The sequence below is a fragment of the Girardinichthys multiradiatus genome, chromosome 10 (assembly GCF_021462225.1).
Source record: "Girardinichthys multiradiatus isolate DD_20200921_A chromosome 10, DD_fGirMul_XY1, whole genome shotgun sequence".
Taxonomy (NCBI): domain Eukaryota; kingdom Metazoa; phylum Chordata; class Actinopteri; order Cyprinodontiformes; family Goodeidae; genus Girardinichthys; species Girardinichthys multiradiatus.
In genome coordinates this window covers 4,156,104-4,174,946 of record NC_061803.1, presented here as the reverse complement: position 1 = coordinate 4,174,946, position 18,843 = coordinate 4,156,104, and the positions used below count along the sequence as shown (strand labels likewise).

Here is an 18,843-nt window from a genome sequence, read left to right as displayed (position 1 = left end):
CTGAACAGTTAAATGTTGAACAAAATTGATTAAAACTAAATTGTAGCTTAAAATGAGTAATTTAACTGTCTTGTTTGGATCAGATTTATTACTTTTTAATAATAGCTTCTTCTTGTTATTGTTCATATTGTAGCTCCTCCTGATACTGGAAACTTTGAACACATCACACAAAATGAGACCTCCATAACTCTGCAGTGGACCAAAGTGGAAGAGATCAACACTTATACTCTTCGCTACAATAATACGGAGGTCAACATAACTCACTCTGAAGGAAGTGGAACATACACAGTCTCAGGTCTGACCAGAACCACTAGATACAACTTCACTCTCTTCACTGTGTTTGACTATGCAACAAGCAGAGGAAAAACCATCACTGCAGTCACTGGTAAGATGTTTGTTGTTTGTTCCTAATATTTACTGGAGATCCACATTTTACATTTAGTTTGACTGGTTGATTTAAACTTTAATTTGAATGATTTTGTGCTTTTTCAATAATACAAATGACATCAACATCACAGAAAAAACATTTCATTATATTCTGTCAGCTGATTTTCTAAACGTCTGTCCTCATTATATTTTTCTCTCCTAGTTACTCAGAAACAACAATAACAGAAACAGTTAATCAAACTTAATAAGAGGAGAGGCTTATTATATTATGTGGTTAGAAATAGTAATAATAGATGTTTGCTGCCCTCTCTGGTTGGTGGAGAAATTGTCTTTTTGTTACACGGTCTTTAACACTTTCTATCAGTGGCGGATGCTGGTCTTTCAAGGAGGGCAAGCTCAATTTCAAGATCGCTGATTCGCTCATTTTGTTGTCAATCAAAAGGGATTCAGCCTCAGACAGATCATCCAATCATCATGCAGAAGCTGAGCGTCCGGGCCAGTCGAGGCCAGCCCACTGCCCCATAGACCCCCAGAGACGCTGAGCGTCCGATGGGCGGGACAAAGCCCAGTATTTTTGCTTCGCTATTGAACTCACTGTTTAAAGTACTGTGAAGCTGCAGGAATGAATGAGAGGAAAGCTGCGTCGTTAATAGTGATAAGAAGCTGATTCTGAACAAAAGCTGAACGCGTTGTAGCGCATATTTAGTCAATGACATGTACACACAACAGTATATATTTGATCACTTATTTTTTTGACATTTTAGGGGAAGTTGAGCTTCCCTTGCAGTCTTAGAGCAATACTACATGCTGTTCTAAAAGCTCAACAAGTGAAATTAGTTTGACTAAATCAAATCCCTGCAACAATTATGTAAACTGTTATGAACAGATGTTTGTTGTTTTATTGACGACTTCTGAACAATTAAATGTTGAACAAAATTGATTAAAACAAAATTGTAGCTTAAAATGAGTAATTTAACTGTCTTGTTTGGATCAGATTTATTACTTTTTAATAATAGCTTCTTCTTGTTATTGTTCATATTGTAGCTCCTCCTGATACTGGAAACTTTGAACACATCACACAAAATGAGACCTCCATAACTCTGCAGTGGACCAAAGTGGAAGAGATCAACACTTATACTCTTCGCTACAATAATACGGAGGTCAACATAACTCACTCTGAAGGAAGTGGAACATACACAGTCTCAGGTCTGACCAGAACCACTAGATACAACTTCACTCTCTTCACTGTGTTTGACTATGCAACAAGCAGAGGAAAAAACATCACTGCAGTCACTGGTAAGATGTTTGTTGTTTGTTCCTAATAGTTACTGTAGATCCACATTTTACATTTAGTTTGACTGGTTGATTTAAACTTTAATTTGAATGATTTTGTGCTTTTTCAATAATACAAATGACATCAACATCACAGAAAAAACATTTCATTATATTCTGTCAGCTGATTTTCTAAACGTCTGTCCTCATTATATTTTTCTCTCCTAGTTACTCAGAAACAACAATAACAGAAACAGTTAATCAAACTTAATAAGAGGAGAGGCTTATTATATTATGTGGTTAGAAATAGTAATAATAGATGTTTGCTGCCCTCTCTGGTTGGTGGAGAAATTGTCTTTTTGTTACACGGTCTTTAACACTTTCTATCAGTGGCGGATGCTGGTCTTTCAAGGAGGGCAAGCTCAATTTCAAGATCGCTGATTCGCTCATTTTGTTGTCAATCAAAAGGGATTCAGCCTCAGACAGATCATCCAATCATCATGCAGAAGCTGAGCGTCCGGGCCAGTCGAGGCCAGCCCACTGCCCCATAGACCCCCAGAGACGCTGAGCGTCCGATGGGCGGGACAAAGCCCAGTATTTTTGCTTCGCTATTGAACTCACTGTTTAAAGTACTGTGAAGCTGCAGGAATGAATGAGAGGAAAGCTGCGTCGTTAATAGTGATAAGAAGCTGATTCTGAACAAAAGCTGAACGCGTTGTAGCGCATATTTAGTCAATGACATGTACACACAACAGTATATATTTGATCACTTATTTTTTTGACATTTTAGGGGAAGTTGAGCTTCCCTTGCAGTCTTAGAGCAATACTACATGCTGTTCTAAAAGCTCAACAAGTGAAATTAGTTTGACTAAATCAAATCCCTGCAACAATTATGTAAACTGTTATGAACAGATGTTTGTTGTTTTATTAATGACTTCTGAACAATTAAATGTTGAACAAAATTGATTAAAACAAAATTGTAGCTTAAAATGAGTAATTTAACTGTCTTGTTTGGATCAGATTTATTACTTTTTAATAATAGCTTCTTCTTGTTATTGTTCATATTGTAGCTCCTCCTGATACTGGAAACTTTGAACACATCACACAAAATGAGACCTCCATAACTCTGCAGTGGACCAAAGTGGAAGAGATCAACACTTATACTCTTCGCTACAATAATACGGAGGTCAACATAACTCACTCTGAAGGAAGTGGAACATACACAGTCTCAGGTCTGACCAGAACCACTAGATACAACTTCACTCTCTTCACTGTGTTTGACTATGCAACAAGCAGAGGAAAAAACATCACTGCAGTCACTGGTAAGATGTTTGTTGTTTGTTCCTAATAGTTACTGTAGATCCACATTTTACATTTAGTTTGACTGGTTGATTTAAACTTTAATTTGAATGATTTTGTGCTTTTTCAATAATACAAATGACATCAACATCACAGAAAAAACATTTCATTATATTCTGTCAGCTGATTTTCTAAACGTCTGTCCTCATTATATTTTTCTCTCCTAGTTACTCAGAAACAACAATAACAGAAACAGTTAATCAAACTTAATAAGAGGAGAGGCTTATTATATTATGTGGTTAGAAATAGTAATAATAGATGTTTGCTGCCCTCTCTGATTGGTGGAGAAATTGTATTTTTGTTACACGGTCTTCAACACTTTCTACTACATGCTGCTCTAAAAGCTCAACAAGTGAAATTAGTTTGACTAAATCAAATCCTTGCAACAATTATATAAACTGTTTTGAACAGATGTTTGTTGTTTTATTGACGACTTCTGAACAGTTAAATGTTGAACAAAATTGATTAAAACTAAATTGTAGCTTAAAATGAGTAATTTAACTGTCTTGTTTGGATCAGATTTATTACTTTTTAATAAAAGCTTCTTCTTGTTATTGTTCATATTGTAGCTCCTCCTGATACTGGAAACTTTGAACACATCACACAAAATGAAACCTCCATAACTCTGCAGTGGACCAAAGTGGAAGAGATCAACACTTATACTCTTCGCTACAATAATACGGAGGTCAACATAACTCACTCTGAAGGAAGTGGAACATACACAGTCTCAGGTCTGACCAGAACCACTAGATACAACTTCACTCTCTTCACTGTGTTTGACTATGCAACAAGCAGAGGAAAAAACATCACTGCAGTCACTGGTAAGATGTTTGTTGTTTGTTCCTAATATTTACTGGAGATCCACATTTTACATTTAGTTTGACTGGTTGATTTAAACTTTAATTTGAATGATTTTGTGCTTTTTCAATAATACAAATGACATCAACATCACAGAAAAAACATTTCATTATATTCTGTCAGCTGATTTTCTAAACGTCTGTCCTCATTATATTTTTCTCTCCTAGTTACTCAGAAACAACAATAACAGAAACAGTTAATCAAACTTAATAAGAGGAGAGGCTTATTATATTATGTGGTTAGAAATAGTAATAATAGATGTTTGCTGCCCTCTCTGGTTGGTGGAGAAATTGTCTTTTTGTTACACGGTCTTTAACACTTTCTATCAGTGGCGGATGCTGGTCTTTCAAGGAGGGTAAGCTCAATTTCAAGATCGCTGATTCGCTCATTTTGTTGTCAATCAAAAGGGATTCAGCCTCAGACAGATCATCCAATCATCATGCAGAAGCTGAGCGTCCGGGCCAGTCGAGGCCAGCCCACTGCCCCATAGACCCCCAGAGACGCTGAGCGTCCGATGGGCGGGACAAAGCCCAGTATTTTTGCTTCGCTATTGAACTCACTGTTTAAAGTACTGTGAAGCTGCAGGAATGAATGAGAGGAAAGCTGCGTCGTTAATAGTGATAAGAAGCTGATTCTGAACAAAAGCTGAACGCGTTGTAGCGCATATTTAGTCAATGACATGTACACACAACAGTATATATTTGATCACTTATTTTTTTGACATTTTAGGGGAAGTTGAGCTTCCCTTGCAGTCTTAGAGCAATACTACATGCTGTTCTAAAAGCTCAACAAGTGAAATTAGTTTGACTAAATCAAATCCCTGCAACAATTATGTAAACTGTTATGAACAGATGTTTGTTGTTTTATTGACGACTTCTGAACAATTAAATGTTGAACAAAATTGATTAAAACAAAATTGTAGCTTAAAATGAGTAATTTAACTGTCTTGTTTGGATCAGATTTATTACTTTTTAATAATAGCTTCTTCTTGTTCTTGTTCATATTGTAGCTCCTCCTGATACTGGAAACTTTGAACACATCACACAAAATGAGACCTCCATAACTCTGCAGTGGACCAAAGTGGAAGAGATCAACACTTATACTCTTCGCTACAATAATACGGAGGTCAACATAACTCACTCTGAAGGAAGTGGAACATACACAGTCTCAGGTCTGACCAGAACCACTAGATACAACTTCACTCTCTTCACTGTGTTTGACTATGCAACAAGCAGAGGAAAAACCATCACTGCAGTCACTGGTAAGATGTTTGTTGTTTGTTATAGCATTTTGGAGATAACGAGTCTACATAATAGATTGTAAACAATAAAAGAAAAAAAAACATTTGTCAAGATTTATTTGCCAGATTTTAAAATTCCATACTCAGTATACAAAACAACTAAAAACAAACTAATCAGATTCAGCAAGAGAGCAGCTTTGTTACAATAGCCCCTTTTTCCATTGCTTTTAAAAGCCCAGGGCACGTTTTGATACAGATTTACCTGGGTAATTTCACTTTCCCGGGGCTTTACTTTCACGGGTAAAAGCCCTGGTCTGGAGTAGGTCTTTTCAGATGTCCCTGGGATTGTTAAAGGTTGTCTGCAGCAAGGCATTGCACCATCAGCTGCAGTGATGGTGATGATGAGTATACAAATGTATTGTTTTTATACCATTAATTTGTCCATTTGTTTGTGGAGCAAACCTAACTGCAGCTACTGGTAAGATGTCTGATGTGACATTACTACAAAAATACCTCAGGGTCCAATTTAAAAAAAACAAACACTACAGGGATTGTAGCAGCAGTATAGATCTTTATTCTTTACTTATTTTTTTACAAATCATTTTGTGAAATGGGACAAAAGAAAACAAGAACTAAGTAACAGACTGTAAGTTATTTTTCATTTTTTTTACTGCAATTAAAAACTATACTTCTGTATGTTTTATTTTCTGTTCTCACTTCCTCCAGTGGTGTCTTCAGACATTGTTATAGAGCGCTTTGTGGACAGAGTTACTCTACAGTGGGGGAATCCAAATAAAGGCTGGAAATACCAGCTTTATGTTGACAACCCTGATGCAGAAATTACTCAAAACGATTTTGAAAACATTGTGTCATATTCAGTCACCAATCTGAAGCCTGGATCAAAGTATTCATTCAACATTACCACTATTTTCTCTGAACTCAACCGCACTACTCACTCTGGTTTCATAGTAACAAGTACGTACACAGGCCTTTACTATCATACAAAAAGTAAAAACTAAATTTATGTAAAATTATACGTATTATTATTGAATTGAGTGTGAGGAAGAAACACATTTTCCTGTCTACCTACCTGTTCCTACCTACTCCAGCAATCGACTGCAGTAGTGTTACCTGGCATGTTACCAACTCATCAATCCAGGGAACGGTTGAAGGCTTGTTCTCTAAGGCGACTGCCTCGTATGAATCTAAAACTCATATCAGTCCAGTTGGGAAATCCGTGTCATTTAAAGACCTCCACCCTGGTGCAACCTATGAGATATCTCTTGAGTATAATCTGTCCTCCAAACTTCTTCCACAGTGTAGCATCAAACTACCAATCAGTAAGTACAACTATCTCTCACACAAACATATTTATATAACATAAGTTATATTAAACTCATAATACGTCTTTGTATATTTCACTATATAGGTAAAAAGTGGACTTCCACTTATTTGGTATTATTAATGTTTTAAGTGGCACATAGTTACTTTAAAAGAGCATCGAAATACATTTTATCCATTATGGTAATTAAGTTTAGTAATAGGTCAGAATACTTTTTATCAGATCTGTGTTCATGATATAGAAATGAATATCTTCTGTGGTTCAGATGAATAAATCATTATTTTTTGTTATTTTTATTTTATTTGATTAATTTTCTGACTCTTTCTTCCTCCCAGTTCCTCCTTCTGTAACTGCTCGCTGCAGCTACTGGGCTTCTGGTTATGGTACTGGGATTAGCTGGGACACACCGTGTGGTGTGTGGACAGCTGTTGAGGTTCACATAAATGGAAAAACTTTCTTAGTAGATAGAAAGGAGAGTCAACTCACTGTAAAAGGACTTCAGCCTGCCAGAAGATATGAAGTCTCTTTCATTTCAAAGCTGGTAACAGAATTTGGAAACAGAAGTTCTGAACCATCTTTTATTATTTGTTCAACTGATAACAGAGGTAATGAAAAGTAATCCAGGACAACTTTTTCTCTTCTGCTTTATTAAGTAATTATTTCTCTAAGCTAATAAATGTTTCCTTTCAGGAGTCATTGCCGGATCTGTGCTTGGTGTGCTTCTTTTTTGTGTTCTGATCGGTGTGATTGTGCTTATTGTTCTAAAAAGACCAGATATTATGCGGTTGGTGCTCCTCAATGACAGAAATCATCAAATCCTATCTATGAAATTTAACATTTCAGTCTTCATATTGATAAAAGAGTGTTATTCCTTCATACAGCAGAAAAATGCCATTCATATCTGGTTTTAAAACAACTGATACAAAGGGGAAGTGAGTATGAGTTTGTTCAAGTCCAGTTAAAATATGAGTCAGCAACACTCTAAACTTGCGTGTTTCTCTGTGTTGTAATGTTTATTTCTTCAAGTCTACAGATTGATGAAATATTCTGCATCTGCTGTTTTCTTTCAGATCTGTTTCTGTAGCCAGATTTCCAAACCACTTCCACCAGCTGAGTTTGGATGAAAACAGAGGTTTCAGTCAGGAATATGAGGTGCACAATTAAATGCTATCTTCCTTTACTATGATTTTAACATTCGTCCTCTCATACACTCTACATATTTCAGTTATGAAGTGTTTAACTTCATTGTGTGTCATATGCCCCTTTCATCTAGAGCCTTGCTCCTGTTGGCGCAGACCAGACATATAAGGCAGCAGTTCTACCAGAAAACAAAGAGAAGAACCGTTTTAACATCCTACCTTGTAAGTGGAGTCTTTTTGTTGGTCCATGTTTTCATGGAAAGACCTTTTATTTCTGCATTGCCATTTCAGAGTCTCTCTCTTTCTTCAACAGATGACTGGTGTCGAGTGAAGCTCAATAGATCAACCCCCAATGAAAGCTCAGACTATATAAATGCCAGTTACATACCAGTAAGTGTCCATATTAATGCCACAGCTGCTTAGAGCAGGACCTTTCTTTTCTCCAGGACTTGAAGTAGAGTCTGGAGTTGTTGAAGTTGTTTTAACATGTTGTTCTCAGTATATTTGACTAATTTCAGCTAATGTCTACAGCTGGAAGATGATGCTTGATCCTATAAATTATACAACGACATCCAATAACTAAATAGAAATTGAACTGAATGATCCTCTTTCAGGATTCTGTTGGGGTTTCCCTCCCTATATCTAGATTTTTAGGTATAACTTTCTATTTTCTGCTTTAATCATTTGTAAAGATCTTATCCTGTTACGGTTTAGGTACAAAAAGATTACAATTAATTGTATGAATGAAGACAGATGCATCAAATTTATCAATTAATATCCAAAAATATGAATTGAATCAGTACTATAATATAAGGACTGAAGAGAAGTGTCCATGACATAATAATAAAAAAAACCTGACTTTATGGCCTGATAGCTTAGAAGAAGATTAAAAAGTAATTCAAGATGTTTAAAATGTGCTAAATTCTTCCATTTGTAATTCTTTAGCTGCATGTGCATACTGCCATGATGGTGCGGTGCTGCATGTTTAAAATGTTTCCACCTGCTTTTTCTTTTGTTTTCCTTTTTTAAAAGTTACAGGTTTTCTGAGGTCCACTTAATGTATGAAATTCAGACAAAATGTAATCAAACCTGTTTGTTTTCAAGGACACCTATAAAATTCTAATGATATTTTAGGGACATGATGCAGAATATAAACGTGTTTTAAATGTCGTCCTTCCTGAGAACCAGTGCTATTGAAAAAACATCCATGGTTTCAGGCCCAGATCTACGGACGCCTTTACTGCCACCTCACAGTAAATTAAATGGCATTTGGTATTTTATTTTACCATAAGCAGTTTACTGGAGTAATACAGAATGTGTTTCAATTTTACTTGTGGGTACCAGCATAAGGCGTAAACAAACCTGACGAATGAAAAAGACTGAAAACATCAAATAAACAGCAGTGCTTTAAAAAAGTATTTGATTTGAATTGGCTTTTTCCCTTAATAAATACTACGATTGTTGTTGTTACTCGGGTTATCTCTGTGTGACATTAAAATGTCTGATCATTAACATTAACATGCGACAAAAAGACAAAAACAGAGGAAATCTGTAGGAGGGCAAAACTGTAAATAATTTTAGGTTGTCTCGTTAAAGCTTAAAGTTTCAAATTGCACAGGCTAGAATAAATTAGCTAATAAGTTAGTATACTGATTTTTAACTTTATTACCCTAATGCTTCTTTGTTTACCTCTCCAGTGTTTTTTGTGCCTCAGCGGCCACCTTTCTTTATCTCTTTCTTGGTCTCAGTCTTCTTCATAAAAAGGGTGTAACCACATTATTGAATAAAAATGAAAACAAAATGAAATTAAATGTTTTACTTTATTGTTTGAATACATGAACAGAGTTTATTATTTGTGATTTTTTAGGTAGATAAACCTAACCAGTTGTTTCATTGTACCTTCAGGTTTGTCTTGGACTTTGCCTTCCTTATAATGATTGCTATAGTTATACATGTCTGTAACTGCTTTAATTTGAACACTTTCTTTAACAGCAGCCACATAAACTGACAAAAAGGTATTTATTTTGCTGCTGAGCTATAAAGAACCTCACAAAATGTGACAATTTCTCTTTAGGGCTACAACAGCAACAGAGAGTATATCGCCACTCAGGGTCCTCTGCCCTCCACAGTCAGTGATTTCTGGAGGATGGTTTGGGAAGAGAAAGTGAAGAGAATTGTCATGGTTACCAACCATATCGAAGCAGGACGGGTACAATTTTAAAAGTCAAAGTTATTTCATCGCCAGATTTTAAAGGAATTGTAAATACGAGATAAAAAGCAAGTTGTTTAAACAGAACAAATATAATCAGAACCTTTTACGTTTTTTTTATGCGTAGAAAAAATGCGAGAAATATTGGCCTGAAGACATGAAGCGATGTGTTTATGGAGAGGTGTTGGTCACTGAAACATCTGAGATCAAGGAACCCAACTGGACACTAAGGGAGTTTAGCGTGAAACATGTACATGCCATATCCTACATTTGAGATATTAATATTAAAATGTAGTCAAATTAAACTCTTTATGAGTTATATGACTGCTTCAGTGTTTCTGTGAAGTCATACTAGATGTTTGAGTGTTCATCTTTCCATATAGAAAAACACCTCAGAGGAACGTACAGTCAAACAATTCCACTTCACTGTCTGGCCTGATCGTGGAGTCCCACAGAGCACAGAAGTCCTGATCCGATTCAGAGGACTCATGAGACGACACATAGAGAGTGAAGGTTCTGAGGCACCAACTGTGGTTCACTGCAGGTACACAAAAGGATTATGGGGCATCTTGGAGGAATCATCTCTGAAGTTTACAAGCTACCAGCTAATCTAATGACATGTTATCATAGTCATGTGGCCACAGGTACATTAATTTATACACAGAACTGATAATTGATTTAATTACCATTAAATGACTATAATGATCTCAAAATGTTGTGCTTTACATAAACATATCACTGTTTCTAGCACAAAACTTTCAAACTTTGCTGGACAGGCTGCTTGTCATTATCATAATACAAATTTATTTCTATTTCTTAATGCATTTCTCTGTTAACAAGATCATTGAAAAGTTATAGTTATACTTTTTGCAAATAATATCCATTTCTATATCGTGACTGAATATGTTGGTGACTTGTATATTCTGTGAGAATCTGACCGTGCATCTGACTGTTAGATGTATGGTACTAGATGTTCAACCCTGATGGTGGTGCATGAATAGGCATGCATGCACCACCCCAGTGCAGCAGAAGTGGGGCTTTAATTTGGCTTCTGATCAGCTGATACCAGAGTTCATTTAAAACAAACACTAACAGCAATCTCAAATTTTCATTTTTTCTAGTTTTATCTATTAGCTGCAGCACTGACAATGACCTGCAGCTTTCTGCCAAATAAAATGTAAAGTTGCTGAGTATTTTTTCCAAATTCTTTGCAGATACATTTCTCATATTACACATGAATAACCTGTTTTAAGGAACAAATTTTGGAAGTTATGATTCTAATCTGATTTTAAAATACAAAGTGGGTGTTTTGCATTTGATGGCATTGAGCTGCATTCCTTCTTTCCAGTGACGGGGTGGGAAGGACAGGCACTTTCATCGCCCTGGACGTACTACTTCAGCAGCTGGAGAAAGAACAAGCAGCCGGCATCAAGGAATTTTTACACAAGATGAGACTGCATCGATCACACATGGTGCAGACTGAGGTAAAACGGTTTTATGTTGCTTCAAGCTAATTGCTTTATTGGTTAAATACCAGTTTAGGATCCCCTTTTAGAATCAGCTTGTATCACACATTGCTGACAACAAAATTGTGTTTGCCAATTTTTTTGTAAGACTTTTCTGGTGACACATTTCAACAGAATAGCTAAATTACCTTCCTAGAGCCTTTAAACATGCTGAATCTGACAGTTTAATACACGATTTCTAGTCCTTAAACTTACAAAACAGGTTTGACCCTTATTCAGTCATTTATTAGAGCAATAACATATTTCTATACTTCTATCTTGGTCCAGCTACAGCATGGTGTGCGAGTGTTAAAATCTGCTTGTTTTAATGACTGGATGTCAGGGTAGGGTTAGGACACTCTGCACAACCTTGATAGAGAAAATACAGAACTTCGTATTAAATGTATTATTTGGATAGAGCCCAAGTAGATTTAATGCATGTGTTAATACTATAGTAAGAAATATCAGCATGATGCTGTTTTTTTATTCAATTATTGTAAGGCAGTCTCTGACTGGATGCAATCTGCTGGATTTCCTTAGATAGAAAAACTTTTTATCCAATTTGAATAAATAACTGAATCTGACTGCACTGATCAATGGTTTGGATCATTGGAATGTATTTACCTGACTTTTGTGAAGTGCCTTGAGACGACATGTGTTGTGAATTGGCGCTATATAAATAAACTGAATTGAATTGAATTAAGACCTTAAGAATAAGGATTTTAAGGCCTGAAAGGTACTTATTTTACTGTTCTTTGCATTCTGAATTACAAGGATCAAAATTAGGGTTTGGCTTACAGTAATTTTTAGCCGTTCTGCTTAAAGAAAGTGTCAATCAGTGTCCAAATTAGCACATTGCAAGATGTTGTGTTTTAAACAATGACACTTTTTTTCAATTTCTTCTTAGTCCCAGTATGTTTTCCTGCACCAGTGCATCGTGGACAGCCTGCAGCTACATGTAACCCAAGAGGAGCACATTTATGAGAATGCTGACTTAATATATGATAATGCCATCTCTCTTCCAGAACTTCCTTAACACAAAACTAATTAAGTGTCATACCTGCAGTAAACACGGTTAATAATTATTAAATAATTATTGTGCCAAGATGCTACTGAACGTTAAATACATTTCTGCGTTATGTTCTTGTAATATATTCATAAAGACTCTACCAAAAAATTTATAAAATAAGACTATGAACCACTAACTTAGAAGTACTGAACAAAGCATCATATGCAGAGGCTGCCTGAGGGGAAAACAGAGCTCTTTAATAATGAAAATCAAATACATTGCAGTGGGAATCGCAGGATGAACCGATGTTGATGCATGGGCAGTGTAACAGCAAAGATAAACAGAGAACCATGCAGTTTAATGGAGAGAATCAGCAGGGAACAAGAGAACCGGAGAACATATATAGAGGCAAAGGCAGAGAAATGACAGGTAAACCGGACGAGTTAAGTTGCAGCTGAAAGGCAGGAGAAAGGCAGAACAGCTTAAAGAGGAAGGCTGATTAACATGAATGGAGCAGAAACTCAGATAAACAAAGGGACGTATCTAATTGAAATGTGAAAATAAAGAGCACGGGGAAATGAACAGAAGAAGACAAGACCTGGACAACACAACAAACAGCAAGAAAAGGGGATGATATACTGAAGAAAATCATAACTCTAATGTCTTAGGATTGTGACACAAAGCTCAATTCAGCCTAAAAGGATTGTGATTTAAAAATTGCTGTATCTACATTCAAATAAAAAAATAAACTTCAGCATCTCCAAGGCCAAAACAACAAAGAAAATCCCCTCTTCTAATTGGAAATAAAACTCTTATATACTAGAAAAAGCACATTGCCTTAACTCCTTGGCTGGTGTCAAAAAAAGATAACTGAAATAAAACAGCAGAGGAACCCTAACCAAGTGGCCCTCTAACACAAAATAAAACAGGTCACCAACACAAAAATCTAGCCACAGACTTTCTCTTGGTACTCAGGGTTAGGGTTTTACTGGAAATCACAACCACAGAACCCATGCATCACAAAGGCCCAGAGGGAATGGCTGGGGTATTGGGTAATTGTAGGTTTGATGCAGTTCACTGATGAGGACTGCAGCTGTGCAGGTGTGACAGAGACCCTAGAGGTCAGTGGATGTATGAAGGATGAAGCAATTCATGGAGAAATTAAAAATAAAACCATGTGAAGACTTGCGGGAATTGTGTTGAATAACCTTTTCTGCTCATGGTGTGTGTACAATGAATAGAGTGTATAAGATTGCAGAACATTAACCTACAAGAGTGAGTTAAATTTATAACATGACACGATTTTTTTTCAATCATATTTTGGGGTTTCGGTTGTCAAACATAGTCAGACAACTGAATGGCATTTTGTTGAATTCAGGGCCAGTTTTAATTTCAGCTCAATAGCTTCAGCATTTTCAACAGTTGTGCAGAGATGGTGCTTCTGTACAAATGAAAGTGTGTTCAGATTATAAATGTGTTTTTGATAGATTTGGCCCCTGTTCAAGAAAAAAATGAAAACTAGAATAGATTATTGTAGGGGTTCCCAAACATTTCAGCCTGTGACTCCCAGAATAACAAGGTCAGAAACTGGCGACCCCCTACAAATACTTTCACTTTATATTTATATAATAAATAAATATAGAAGGAAATAATTACATGTATTTTTAAATACATTTATTTTTAAAATTACATTTAATTATTAAATGTAATAATTTAACAGGTATATTGTATTATTTAAAGATAAACAATTATTCAATTGTGCATTTCAGAATTCAATGATATATTAAATTATTTAATAATGTATTAAATAAATTGTTCATTTAGATATTTGTTTTATTTATTTCTCAATATCTTTGTTTAATTTTGTTCGTTTTGATCCTCCATACACCTCAGGGTCACATCAGGATGATTCTGAAAAGAATCTGGTGACCTCCCGGGGGGTCACGACCCCCATTTTGTGGACCCCTGGATTGTGGGGGAGCACTGTCTGATACTATAAGAAGGATTAATAAAATATGTATGTATGTATATATACAGGGGTTGGACAATAAAACTGAAACACCTGGTTTTAGACCACAATAATTTATTAGTATGGTGTAGGACCTCCTTTTGCGGCCAATACAGCGTCAATTCATCTTGGGAATGACATATATAAGTCCTGCACAGTGGTCAGAGGGATTTTAAGCCATTTTTCTTGCAGGATAGTGGCCAGGTCACTACGTGATACTGGTGGAGGAAAACGTTTCCTGACTCGCTCCTCCAAAACACCCCAAAGTGGCTCAATAATATTTAGATCTGGTGACTGTGCAGGCCTTGGGAGATGTTCAACTTCACTTTCATGTTCATCAAACCAATCTTTCACCAGTCTTGCTGTGTATTGGTGCATTGTCATCCTGACACACGGCACCGCCTTCAGGATACAATGTTTGAACCATTGGATGCACATGGTCCTCAAGAATGGTTCGGTAGTCCTTGGCAGTGACGCGCCCATCTAGCACAAGTATTGGGCCAAGGGAATGCCATGATATGGCAGCCCAAACCATCACTGATCCACCCCCATGCTTCACTCTGGGCATGCAACAGTCTGGGTGGTACGCTTCTTTGGGGCTTCTCCACACCGTAACTCTCCCAGATGTGGGGAAAACAGTAAAGGTGGACTCATCAGAGAACAATACATGTTTCACATTGTCCACAGCCCAAGATTTACGCTCCTTGCACCATTGAAACCGATGTTTGGCATTGGCATGAGTGACCAAAGGTTTGGCTATAGCAGCCCGGCCGTGTATATTGACCCTGTGGAGCTCCTGACGGACAGTTCTGGTGGAAACAGGAGAGTTGAGGTGCACATTTAATTCTGCCGTGATTTGGGCAGCCGTGGTTTTATGTTTTTTGGATACAATCCGGGTTAGCACCCGAACATCCCTTTCAGACAGCTTCCTCTTGCGTCCACAGTTAATCCTGTTGGATGTGGTTCGTCCTTCTTGGTGGTATGCTGACATTACCCTGGATACCGTGGCTCTTGATACATCACAAAGACTTACTGTCTTGGTCACAGATGCGTCAGCAAGACGTGTACCAACAATTTGTCCTCTTTTGAACTCTGGTATGTCACCCATAATGTTGTGTGCATTTCAATATTTTGAGCAAAACTGTGTTCTTACCCTGCTAATTGAACCTTCACACTCTGCTCTTACTGGTGCAATGTGCAATCAATGAAGACTGGCTACCAGGCTGGTCCAATTTAGCCATGAAACCTCCCACACTAAAATGACAAGTGTTTCAGTTTCATTGTCCAACCCCTGTATATAGATATTGAAATGTTCTCCAGAAAGATAGGTCAAAGTTTTCAGAATTGTATTTGATTGCTTAGGGTTGCAAAAAATGTAATCATTTTACAAGCTACAAAATCAAATTTATTAATTGTATTCAATTTGTGCATACATGTATCATGTTGAGTATTGTATCATGTCAAAACATCCTTATCATCCTTTTTAGTGTTGATGTGCAGCACAATGAAGTAAAGCAAAAATAAAAGAAAATCGCCTCAAGATGGAATATTCTTATTTTGAAACAATCTTTGGTTAAATAGAGGATAAAATTAATAGGTAAAAAGAGAAAAAAATTAAGATTTAAGTACGTGTCCCAGAGGTCTCAAGCCAAATATAAAAGCCAAAAATTCAGGGGCTGCCTCCTTCGAAGGCTGCATTTGTAGGCCGATTACATCACAGCGAGGCGAAGGCTGTCCAGATTGAAAGGCTCCTCAAAATGTGTCCTATCCTGTGTTGCCAGGTGTACAATAATTATCGTATTTGTACGAAGATTTTGCTCTGTGTACGATGTACGATCAATATTCCTAAAAAAGGCCGAATGTACGATAATTTGACCATTCCGTGAATGTGTGGTTGTAATCAGTCGTCATCAGCCTATCGCCAAAGTCTGTCGGAGTTTTTTTATGAACCTTGAAGGCATCTGTGTCCAGATTCGGAAACAAATGCTGGAAATTCCAGCCAATCGGGCTTTTCTAAAGGTGACCTACGTGTGACGTGATGCGTTGGCCTCAGAACAACGGCCATGATTGGCTGAACAGTCCACAGGGCCCGCCCATGATTGAGGAAAAGAAAAAAAAAAAGAAAAGAAGAAGAAGCAGAACCCGGTACTGTGGGTCTGCAGCTGTTGAGAAATCCATTCCGTACTGACGCCACAAAGTTGCGAGTGTCTGTTAGACGCTATTCAACACATCAACAGACTTGTTACTTTGGTTATGACGAGTGTACGATAATTTCCCTCAAAATACGATAATTTTATGTCTCTAGTACGATAATCCTACATTTCTCACCTGGTAACACCGGTCCTATCCTATGATTCAGTGCGGGTCCAAGTGGATTGTTCAAACGGAAGTTGCAATGGCGCTTTCTGTGAAACTTTTACAATGTTTGTGGGCGAAAATATAGCTGTGCAAACCTGAAATATCTGCTCTGTTTACCAAGATGTTGCATAATTACAAAAGTGCTCCGACGTGTTCGGAGACATCCGCTCCCAACAGCCGGCTCGCTTCGCCGCTGACCGGGCGTTTTTCTAACTCCCGCTGGCTCTATGTTATCTATGTTAATGTTTGGTTTAGTTATTATTATTATTATGCTCTACAAATGAATTCATTTAAACTTTGTTCAGAAAGTTGATATGTCCGTGTTGAAGTTGTTTAAAGTTTTACAATTGAACTAATGCTATTTGTCATCAAAGTATTTTATTCAAAGTGTTATATTTTTATATTTATGAACATAAAAAATATTTTTTGCATTTGAAATGGCTGATTACTAAACAAGAGTAAAATTAAAAGATTAATAAAAAAAAGAAAATTTTAAACAAAATAGGATTGTAAGCCATCAGAAATATGTAAAGGAGTAAATAAAAACAGGTTTGTGGCCTTTTAGTATTAATGTTGTGCATTTTGTATTCATGCTGTGGCTTTTGTATATGACCTGACACCTGTTGGCCAGCGTATTTATGCAATAACTTGCTTTCTATTTACACTGACAACTTGACAACTACATTAAGAAGTACTTCTTCTTTTAAAGTCTGAGTGAGGTTGAGACCAAACTGTGAAAACATGCTGTTTGTCTCATACATTCTGCATTTCCATTTACATCCTGCTTATTTTCACCCCATGTCAAATTCCATGATTTATTTATTTATGCCCACAATGTCAAGTCACACTATTTGTGAATATCATGACCCCTAAATGTTTTTCATCCAGAACGTTTAGAAAAGAAGACAAGATGTGCTTTTTTTTGCCTGTTTCTGGCTCATTGTCTAAAAAAAGCAGAAGGAAATAAACAAAAAATATTTTGTTGTTGTGATCTTCTATTCAATTTAGTTGTTAGTTAACAGTTTAAGATTAAGTAAATTACATTTCTACATATGTTTAATCTTGGGAAACACTTGATTTTTCTTATTTACCAATGCAGGACACCCTTCCCCAAATACATGCTTTTTTGTTTAGGTGCTATAACCTGTTTCTCCTCTAGTTTGTTTCTGATGTTTTATTATTCAACATCCTCGTGAAAACTGGCCTTAAAACTGCAGCCTCTGTTTAAGTATTAAGTTAATTTGTGAAATGTAAAAAGCCCTGAAGTAAAAGGGAAGTTGGGTGATGTAGCTGTATCAAGAGATAAGGTAAAAGTAGGATTCCTGTTGTAACATCAGAGTACTAATGGTTGCCAGAAAAATAATTTGACCCTAGATGGACTTTCTCAGAAGATCTTTTTTCTTACACTAGTTGAACATCAATGATTATTCAGCTCTGCATCTAAGCAGCGCTGAAGTAAAGGTACTTTTATTAATTTCTATAGAGCTTATTTTGGGTGATACTGCTGCTTCACGTTTAAAATTTCTGAATATATCCTTTACCATATTATTAAAATGTAAATGATAAGCTAACTGACACGCAGGCAGCCTGTTCGCTCTCACTGAACACTGTAATCCAGCTTGACTATTGAATAAATTAGAGTACAGGATTAGATCTGTGTGAAAGAAGATCATTAAAGCTCAGTTATAAAGCTTTGTAACACCACATGTTCTCCTTTGAACAACAGTTACTAAAAGCTCTGACATATTTTAGTTTTTATGGAGACCAGCACGTAACACAGTTCAATAAACACTGGTTGACTTTTGCTCTGTCAGTCATATTTTTAGTTTGTAGTTCCTTATTGGCCCTAACCACAAGGAACACAGAAAAAATCATGACTTGCTGAAACTGGCCGAACTAAAAGCAGCCAGCAAAATCTTTGGTAAAATGACCCCAGAATAAGATTTTTATTGAAGACTGTAAGAATTACAATGTCCACATTACAAGACATATAGTAACATTTTGTTTTAGTGTTTATAAAATTCAAAAACAGTCTGTTTTCCTTTATTTACTCATGATAAAAGTGCTCAATCAGTCACAGTTACAGTGGATATAATGCAATCAACATTAATAAACATTCAAAAGAGGCATGATTGATGTACCTTTGACAATGTACAC

The 18,843-nt window shown here is 36.5% G+C and overlaps 2 protein-coding genes across 6 annotated transcripts in view; both read left to right on the top strand.

The window, feature by feature from the left end:
• The window catches only part of LOC124875359 (receptor-type tyrosine-protein phosphatase H-like), a 42,799-nt gene that overhangs the window by 4,982 nt on the left and 18,974 nt on the right, over positions 1–18,843 (top strand). For all 5 annotated transcript variants that reach the window (XM_047377479.1, XM_047377481.1, XM_047377480.1 and 2 more), the window contains exons 5-9: positions 134–385; positions 1,432–1,683; positions 2,730–2,981; positions 3,588–3,839; positions 4,886–5,137. In XM_047377479.1, coding sequence (XP_047233435.1) covers positions 134–385; positions 1,432–1,683; positions 2,730–2,981; positions 3,588–3,839; positions 4,886–5,137 — 1,260 coding nt within the window. The remainder of the gene's footprint in view (positions 1–133; positions 386–1,431; positions 1,684–2,729; positions 2,982–3,587; positions 3,840–4,885; positions 5,138–18,843) is intronic.
• Positions 7,073–13,508, top strand: LOC124875362 (receptor-type tyrosine-protein phosphatase H). Its single transcript, XM_047377485.1, has 10 exons — positions 7,073–7,242; positions 7,340–7,390; positions 7,529–7,610; positions 7,732–7,819; positions 7,911–7,987; positions 9,672–9,806; positions 9,934–10,056; positions 10,190–10,350; positions 11,155–11,290; positions 12,219–13,508. The coding sequence occupies exons 1-10, from the start codon at positions 7,238–7,240 to the stop codon at positions 12,345–12,347; spliced, it is 987 nt and encodes a 328-aa protein (XP_047233441.1). The 5' UTR covers positions 7,073–7,237; the 3' UTR covers positions 12,348–13,508.